Source organism: Pinus tabuliformis, chromosome 9 (genome assembly GCF_031772625.1).
Source record: "Pinus tabuliformis cultivar Carrire ecotype Pingquan chromosome 9, CPIR1, whole genome shotgun sequence".
Classification (NCBI taxonomy): Eukaryota; Viridiplantae; Streptophyta; class Pinopsida; order Pinales; family Pinaceae; genus Pinus; species Pinus tabuliformis.
Genome location: NC_142307.1, coordinates 494,077,429 through 494,086,879, shown reverse-complemented (window position 1 = coordinate 494,086,879; position 9,451 = coordinate 494,077,429). Strand labels below are relative to the sequence as shown.

At 36.9% G+C, this 9,451-nt stretch overlaps 1 protein-coding gene across 3 annotated transcripts; it reads left to right on the top strand.

Annotated features, from left to right (window-relative positions):
* Window positions 1-508: 508 nt before the first annotated feature.
* Window positions 509-4,275, top strand: LOC149149364 (uncharacterized). 3 transcript variants are annotated; one of them, XM_089438991.1, is made up of 3 exons: window positions 510-2,452; window positions 2,495-3,625; window positions 3,851-4,275. In XM_089438991.1, the coding sequence occupies exons 2-3, from the start codon at window positions 3,319-3,321 to the stop codon at window positions 3,889-3,891; spliced, it is 348 nt and encodes a 115-aa protein (XP_089295117.1). In that variant the 5' UTR covers window positions 510-2,452; window positions 2,495-3,318; the 3' UTR covers window positions 3,892-4,275. The 3 variants fall into 3 exon arrangements, with proteins under 3 accessions (XP_089295116.1, XP_089295118.1, XP_089295117.1); XM_089438990.1 differs by having other exon boundaries at window positions 509-3,625; XM_089438992.1 differs by having other exon boundaries at window positions 509-3,664.
* The last annotated feature ends 5,176 nt before the right edge of the window (window positions 4,276-9,451 follow it).

Genomic DNA, 9,451 nt, shown 5'->3' with positions numbered 1-9,451 from the left:
AGCGATTTTTCCACAATAAACAGAGTAAATGCATTCTCAGAAAGAAGTGCTTTGTCTAGAGGTTAAATATTAGTTAAAAGAGGATGACACCCCGGGTTCTGATTACGAACCGTATCTGTATATGAAAAAGCCTGGGCGGAGGAGGGCTTGATTACTAACTGTATCTGTATATGAAAAAGCCTGGGTGGAGGAGGGCTTCACCAAAGAACCCCTCGCAAACGGAGAGTCAAAAGCACGTGGAATCGTTACAAACCATGGGTTTTCTTCCATTTGTGAACAAACCCACGGAAAGCTCCAACCGTAACCCAACAACTTCTCTGGCTTCATTACCGACTACGGCCGTGATTATACTATCTACCACATGTAGCCAACGCCCACAGTTTTATATGGTATCGTGTTCAAATAGAACGCCCACAGTTTTGACGTATGCTATCAACTCTCATCACCGATTTTCATTATAAAAAGTGGCAAACGTTAAACAAGTGGAGACGCTGAATTGATCACAGTTCTGCCTCTTTGGCCGGCTGAATCTCTGGTTTTCGCTCGGGGCTGCCAAGGCTTTTTGTTTTCAAAGTTCATTTCATTACAACTTCTCTGGCTTCATTACCGACTACGGCCATGATTATACTATCTACCACATGTGGCCAACGCCCACAGTTTTATATGGTATCGTGTTCAAATAGAACGCCCACAGTTTTGTATGGTATCTTGTTCAAATAGAACGCCCACAGTTTTGACGTATGGTATCAACTCTCATCACCGAAGAAGCCTGGGTGGAGGAGGGCTCCACCAAAGAACCCCTCGCAAACGGAGAGTCAAAAGCACGTGGAATCGTTACAAACCATGGGTTTTCTTCCTTTCGTGAACAAGCCCACGGAAAGCTCCAACCGTAACCCGACAACCTCTCTGGCTTCATTACCGACTACGGCCGTGATTATACTTATCTACCACATGTGGCCAACGCCCACAGTTTTATATAGTATCGTGTTCAAATAGAACGCCCACAGTTTTATATAGTATCGTGTTCAAATAGAACGCCCACAGTTTTGAGGTATGCTATCAACTCTCATCACCGATTTTCATTATAAAAAGTGGCGAACGTTAAACAAGTGGAGACGCTGAATTGATCACAGTTCTTCCTCTTTGGCTGGCTGAATCTCTGGTTTTCACTCAGGGCTGCCAAGGCTTTGTATGGATTTTGCTTTTTGTTTTCAAAGTTCAGTGGTTAGGGCTTCTGGTCTGTAGGGTTTTCATTTCATTACAACTTCTCTGGCTTCATTACCGACTACGGCCATGATTATACTATCTACAACATGTGGCCAACGCCCACAGTTTTATATGGTATCGTGTTCAAATAGAACGCCCACAGTTTTGATGGTATCAACTCTCATCGCCGAAAAACCCTGGGTGGAGGAGGGCTCCACCAAAGAACCCCTTGCAAACGGAGAGTCAAAAGCACGTGGAATCGTTACAAACCATGGGTTTTCTTCCTTTCGTGAACAAACCCACGGAAAGCTCCAACCGTAAGCCGACAACTTCTCTGGCTTCATTACCGACTACGGACGTGATTTTACTATCTACCACGTGGCCAACGCCCACGGTTTTATATAGTATCGTGTTCAAATAGAACGCCCACAGTTTTATATAGTATCGTGTTCAAATAGAACGCCCACAGTTTTGAGGTATGCTATCAACTCTCATCACCGATTTTCATTATAAAAAGTAGCAAACGTTAAACAAGTGGAGACGCTGAATTGATCACAGTTCTTCCTCTTTGGCCGGCTGAATCTCTGGTTTTCACTCGGGGCTGCCAAGGCTTTGTATGGATTTTGCTTTTTGTTTTCACAGTTCAGTGGTTAGGGCTTCTGGTCTGTAGTGTTTTCGTTTCATTACAACTTCTCTGGCTTCATTACCGACTACGGCCATGATTATACTATCTACCACATGTGGCCAACGCCCACAGTTTTATATGGTATCGTGTTCAAATAGAACGCCCACAGTTTTGACGTATGGTATCAACTCTCATCACCGAAAAAGCCTGGGTGGATGAGGGCCCCACCAAAGAACCCCTCGCAAACGGAGAGTCAAAAGCACGTGGAATCGTTACAAACCATGGGTTTTCTTCCTTTCGTGAACAAATCCACGGAAAGCTCCAACCGTAACCCGACAACATCTCTGGCTTCATTACCGACTACGGCCGTGATTATACCATCTACCACATGTGGCCAACGCCCACAGTTTTATATAGTATCGTGTTCAAATAGAACGCCCACAGTTTTATATAGTATTGTGTTCAAGTAGAACGCCCACAGTTTTGAGGTATGCTATCAACTCTCATCACCGATTTTCATTATAAAAGGTGGCAAACGTTAAACAAGTGGAGACGCTGAATTGATCACAGTTCTTCCTCTTTGGCCGGCTGAATCTCTGGTTTTCACTCGGGGCTGCCAAGGCTTTGTATGGATTTTGTTTTTTGTTTTCAAAGTTTGCCAAGGCTTTGTATGGATTTTGTTTTTTGTTTTCAAAGTTCAGTGGTTAGGGCTTCTGGTCTGTAGGGTTTTCATTTCATTACAACTTCTCTGGCTTCATTACCGACTACTGCCATGATTATACTATCTACCACATGTGACCAACGTCCACAGTTTTATATGGTATCGTGTTCAAATAGAACGCCCATAGTTTTATATGGTATCGTGTTCAAATAGAACGCCCACAGTTTTGACGTATGCTATCAACTCCCATCACCGAAAAAGCTTTTGACGTATGCTATCAACTCTGGCAAACAATAAATCCAATGCTACTCCCATCACCCAAAAAGCTTTTGACGTACGCTATCAAGTCTGGCAAACAATAAATCCAATGCTACTCCCATCACCGAAAAAGCTTTTGACGTACGCTATCAAGTCTGGCAAACAATAAATCCAATGCTATTGGGTATTGAATGCCCTCTAAGAGAATATTTAATGCACTCTAGGAGCTTGATGGGACAACCCTGGTCGTTCTCCCGGATACATATATGGACAATGTAAGATTCCTACGATGCAACAGCCATAAGAATTTCGAGCCACCTCCGCCTCCGCCTTGATCGCCACCGCCACCACCATTCCATAAGAACGCTGGCATATACGATACATGAGATACAGGATATACAACTTAAGATACAGGATATACAACGTACGCATACGTACGCATTTAATTGGCATATTAGTTTGAATTTGAATTTTGAGTTTGAATGCGACCGAGGGTGCAGCAAAAGGCTGCCCGTCCTGCTCTCTGGAGGGTGCAACGAAATGCGGTCTGGTGGTGTCGGTGGCGATCATGGCGAAGGCGATGCCAAGGTCTCAAATCCTCAGCGCGGTGGTAGCACTGCTTTTGAGATGCTGGGGACTTCTCTGCAACAGTTGCACGAAGACGCTGAGGCGCAACAAGATATACAGCGGCTATTCTAGCAAGGGGGAGAGCAACTTCTTCTGTGATGGTAGTTACGAGCCCTACCTGTGGATACACAATTCCTCTCATGCTGCTAAATATTTCATCTCACCCACGGCAGCCAAACAACGATACATTAGTTTCGATGACCTTCGTGAATGCCTGGAGATGAAGATTTATCTGGATGGAGGGAACGGTAGTTTCTCTGTACTCAAGATGCCCAGAATCCGCTGAGGTTCTCTTTAAGTTTAACTATTGAGGTCAGAATATATATCTATATACGCAGTGCAATATATTTTCATCGAACTTTTTCTTTGTTTAAATTTGTTGAGTTTGTTTCTTCTCAGCAACTTTGCTCAGTTACTTCCTACAGAGATCACACATTTTCATTTATTATGTCTTCTGTCTTGTGCGTTTGCAGGTTTACATTTACAGGTAATGGCACGTACAGCGTACTACTAGTTATTTTATTGTGAATACCATTTATTTTCTGCTCTGCCAGAGAGGTTTACAATGGCATAGTCTCGGTTATGCTAGATAAGTTTACACTGCATAGTCTCGGTTTCAGAGGAAAAATTTAATCATTGCTTTGGCAAAACTGCTGAGCATACTGGAGCTTTCTACATATTTTTTCAAACATAAGAGAGAGAAAATACCGAGAGCCAGAAACAACTGCTATAGATCTTTGAAAGAAACTCTGGCGAAATGCGAAATTGTTTTGCTTTTTTTTAAATGATGTCTGCTGAAACTTTTACAGGTTCATGGGTTCATAAGATGTCTAAGTTGGACCATTTGTAATTTTGCAAATGATTTTTAAAGTTTGAGTACTCGTGTTTTAATATATTCTGGAAATAGAATTGTTATATATCTATATATGTTTTGGTCGTAATGGTTGTATGGAGGTTAATGTAATTTTTTTATTGAAATGTAATTTTAAAATTATATAAAAATAGATTTAATATTATAAAATATTTTAATATAATAAGTTTTTTTAATTTTATATTTTAAAATAATTTTTATTAAATGTATTGGATTTTTTGGTTAGAATTTGGGTAATTAATTTTATTTTTTTATTGTGAAATTTTGATTATTTGTTATTTAAAATTTTGCGTACATTTTGATTGGAAACAGTTCACAAATCAATATTATGATTCTAATAAATTTTTACTAGATTTAAAACTTTTTTCACTAAAAAAAATATACTCAAAAAACTTTTAAAACATATCATAAATTCAAACCAATTTAATCAACTTTATTTAATCCATTTAAATGTATGAACAACTAGTAAATAAAGAGAATTTTTTTAAATCAATTTTAAAGAGGATATTTATTGATTTAAAAAAAATACATAGCCAATCTGCGAATGAAAATTTTAAAAACCAGGAGTCAAAAGATAAATCAAATGAACAAAATTCTATTAAAAGCAGGTCCCAAGTAAATAGGCAAACCGAAAAACATATGATCAAGCATATATTAAGAAAATTTAAGTAGATATTCTTCATCAAAACATTAAAATTCCACTCATATTTCAAGGGCTTCTAAAATTCCTAAATGGACACTATGGCTCAGATGGATTCTACAACATAGAACCATCACAAATAAATCAATGGAACATGGATTCCATGTTCCACATTTGAATATCCTTTAAACCGTCACAAAAATCTCCTAGCTGCATTCTAGGAGATTTGCTAATTAATATTTTATCTATTTTTTCTACTCTCACTTTTTTTTAAATAGGTAGGCATCATTTTTCTCTCTAGACTATATATATTGATCATGTATCTTTAACTTTTACATAAAATATGTCATTTTACTTCTAGTCACTCACCCAAATCAGAATTTAATATTTTCTATCTAATCTTTCTAGACAAAAACTATCTTCAGAAAAAGATCATGTATCTTTAACTTTTACATAAAATATGTCATTCTACTTCTAGTTACTCACCCAAATCAGAATTTATTATTTTCTATCTAATCTTTCTAGACAAAAACAATCTTCAAAAAAAAAATTGTAGAGAAAACTACATAGTTGTGGCTAAATCATGAAAAAACACAAAAGTGGCTAAACAATATTTATGCTCTCAAAACCATGACAAGATCCATTGAAAAATGCATAGAAATATATCTTCATGGGTGACTTGTTGCATATTTCTACACAGAATCAGCTATATAATTATGTTCCCTATAGATATGAGAAAATGACAAATTGAATTTTTTTAACAGTGATTTTATCCAATGCATCTAGTTTATGAGCATTGGTAGTCCAAATGTTGATGCCTTCATTACCAAATCTATAATCACTTTGAAATCTCTGAAAATGTCCATAGAATCAATTCCAAGTCACCTTGCACAAAAAAAAACTGCAAAAAAAAACTAAAAACTCTACTCTAATATAGAAGCAATTCCAAGTCACCTTGCACAAAATAAAACCACCAAAAAAAACTAAAAACTCTATCTCTAATATAGAAGCAATTCCAAGTCACCTTGCACAAAATAAAACCACTAAAAAAACTAAAAACTCTACTCTATTATTTTTGTTCACACCATTCTTCCAAGAGATAAAAATCTGCAGGCTTCAAAACAACATAAATTTCGCTACCACATTCTGCCCCATCAAAAAAACCTACTAATTTTTTTTCCACATATCCTCCAACTAGTAAACTCTTTCTGCCCAATCTACATATAAAAACTTGTTATCTACCACTATCGCTTCCAAAATATATGCATTTAGGCTTCTCCAAATACCCATAGAATGTAAAAAACAGACTCCTATAATCTCATTTATAAATTTTACAAATTACACCATTAAAATAAATAAATAAATAAAAATTCTCTTTCTAAATTAAAAAAAAAACAAACAAACAAAATACAAAAATACAGCGATTGTTTTTAATAATACCTTTACTACCACTATGATTCATAAATGAATTATGGTGTACTTTCACCCATTGAACACAAGTACAGTTTTAATTAGTTATTCATTTTATAAACATATGGACCAATTAAAGGATAGTGCTTCATCGTTGCTTTAGTGGGGAGAGTTCGACGTTGTGACTGGCTACGTCATCAGCCATGCTATTACTGCTAATTTTTCATTTTTTTTAATAATTTTTTTTTTAAATTCAATTATTTTTCAAATTTTGAAAAAAGAGTAGTCTGAGAAGAGTTGCATTAGGAAAAAAACTAGGGGAGGGACATCAATTGTTGCGTGTTTTTTTTCTGCCATGACATCTCAGTATTGAATGGATTGTGCGACATGTGTCTGACACATCGTCTCACTTGTCGTGGTAGCTGGGGAATTAACACCTGCCTTGTTTCTCATGTTTTTCCTCCTCTTTTAGGGTTTAGCGTTTACTGCATTTGGAAGGCTGTGTTATTTTTCTTGGGGTTGGTGTGTGGGTGTTCTTCTACCCCATTGTTGTTCGATCGATGCCTTGATGTTGGTCAACATACACTCGGTGATTGCGCTCGACTGGTTTCATTGCTGAGAGAAGTGGTTTGTGTGCTGAGAGAAGCAATTTGTGGGGGATTCATGGGTTTGAAGGTTGTGATTCAGGGCTTCATTTTTTATGCCTCGTTGCTCCATGGTTGTGGTGCACCAGTGCTTGGTATAGTCGTTCGTTGTCGACCGAGCCCCAAATTTCCATTAGCTCAACAATGGACATGGTGGACATGGGGTTTTCGCGCTCCAGTGGGTTTTTTCCAGGTTAAGTTCTCTTGCTTGTGAATTTTTCTAGCATTTTCACTGGTTTATTTGCAATTATTTTTAACACCTTTGCGATTTTTGTGACAAGTGAGCATGGTTGGGTTCGTAGATGAGGTGTCGCGAAGGGTTGAGGTCTTCAACACTGATGCAGCATGGTTTGTGTAGCTTGGTGGTTTTGTTGATGACTGCCTGGTAGGATTACATTCCTACTAGTTGCTAACTTTGTGTTTTTAAACACATTCAAACCATGGGAATTTTGTGCTCTTTGGTGTTTTTATGTTTATAGTTCACTGTAAATTTTGCATAGGGTTCACTGTAAATTTTGCTCGGCATTCATTGTAAATATTTCCTTGTTTTTATGCTTAGGATTCACTGTAATTTTTGCTTGGGGTTCACTATAAATTTTGCAGGGTTTTTTGAATGGGGTTCACTAAATTTTTGCTCTGGGTTCAATGTAATTTTTCTAGGGTTTTATGCTTGAGGTTCACTATAATTTTTGCGGGGTTTTTTTCTTGTGGGTCATTGTAAATTTGAGGAACCCTCATCTTTTGAGCCTGATTACCAAAGAGAATAAGTCATTTTGATCTTGAAAACCTTCTTTGTCGACATTCCATGGCCCTGACTGTGCCTTGGGCAGAAAATAAAGATATAAAAGCGCTACTTTCTTTGGGGGTTTATATATTTCTCAAGTTTGTTCATTTGATCTTTCAAAAGTTGTCAAATCCCCCACCCAAAGGTAGTAGTTGGGACCTAATCCATTGCACATTCTATGATTACTTCCATCTCACTAGGAAGATTTTGGGGTTCACCTTCGTCTGTCATATTATGTTTCTTATAGTTCAGCGAGGGTAGTCTTTTTCGCCATATTTTCAGTTTTTTCTATTTTCTCCACATATATAAATATGCATTGCAATATGGCTAGCTATGCCTCGATAAGGACCTCTGCCCCAACCTTCCTATTAGAGTTATTAGACTTTTTGAAGATCCATGCTGCAATATCTTGGTGTGTTGTGCAGAGTGATTGATATAAATGAGAGGAGATATAACATGGGTAACTCACAGGCCTCCTAGCTGAATATCTCTTGTCCATTCTAGAATTTATGACTTGGTCTTTCAACAGTTTTGAGCCACTCCCTGGGGTACCTTGGACATTGCAAATTCCACTATAATTTGGTCTAATTTGTTTTCAATTTTTGTGAACGATGTCTTTTTTTTTATCTATGTTTCTTTGGTGAACTCTGCCCTGGAAGGAAGACTTAAGTTGGACATTGATCTCTCTGTTGTTGATGATCTGATCTATGCTACTTGTAACCTCTTTTGTTTTAAGTAATGAAAGTAAGGTATTTTTTCTTCTTGCAAACAAAAGGGTGAAGTATAGTCGCTTTGCTCAATTTTCATTTACATAAATCTCATTTTGATTCGGTTTGAGCCATAATCATCAAATTCATTAAGAAAAAGCCTCACAGTTGTTTGGCAACTTCATAGTTTCTATCTCCTTGTTGAAGGCTTGTATTTGAAAAATCATCCTTAGAGAGGGGCCTTGATATTAAACCTCCTTACAATTAACTTATGCCTGAAAAGATAGAAAGTTATATAGATAAGGTTTAGCTCAAATTAGGTTGTAGTTTGCTCAACAATTTAATCTACACTTGACACTCATATTTAATCTACTTGTTTGTCTCGATTTTGAATGATGATATACATTTCAGTTGACTAATAAGTAATGACATGAGTTGTGGAGTTAAAAACACCTTGGGATAAACAAATTTTCTTAATTTGTAATACTGAGGAAGTTGAGGATGAGTTCCATTTTGCGTTTGAGACTTTTCAACATGCCCAGATGCTTCTAGGATTCTTTCTTGTCATCCATTATGTTTGTTCCACCTTTTGTTCTCTATTCATAACAAGACAATTGTGAATTTGTTTGATTAAAGAGTTTTGAATCTGTTTGATTCAATGGATTCATGGAAAATCAAGTTTTTTAATAGTTTGTGTGGTATTCTTTCTTGTCATCCACTGTGTTTTGATTGCATTTTTTTCTCTGGTCATAACAAGGCAGTTCTGAGTTTGTTTTATTAAAAAATGTTGAATTTGTTTGATCCAATGTAGTCATGACACATCAACAAAATTGAATTGAATTAGTCATCCACTACATTTTCCTCACAATTTCTTCTCTGGTCATAACAGGACAGCTGTGAATTTGTTTGATTAAAGAATTCTTTTTTATTCAATGGACTCACGATGTTTATAATTAACCCAATCGCAAGGGAATGGAATTGAATGCATTTTCAATTGTAATAGTGAGGGAGAAATTAG

Excerpts from the sequence above, each read along its gene's own strand:
- LOC149149364 (XM_089438990.1), top strand. The coding sequence starts at position 3,319 with ATGGCGAAGGCGATGCCAAGGTCTCAAATCCTCAGCGCGGTGGTAGCA. Across the intron at positions 3,626-3,850 it reads TTATCTGGATGGAGGGAACG|GTTTACATTTACAGGTAATG; the intron begins GTAGTTTCTCTG and ends GTGCGTTTGCAG.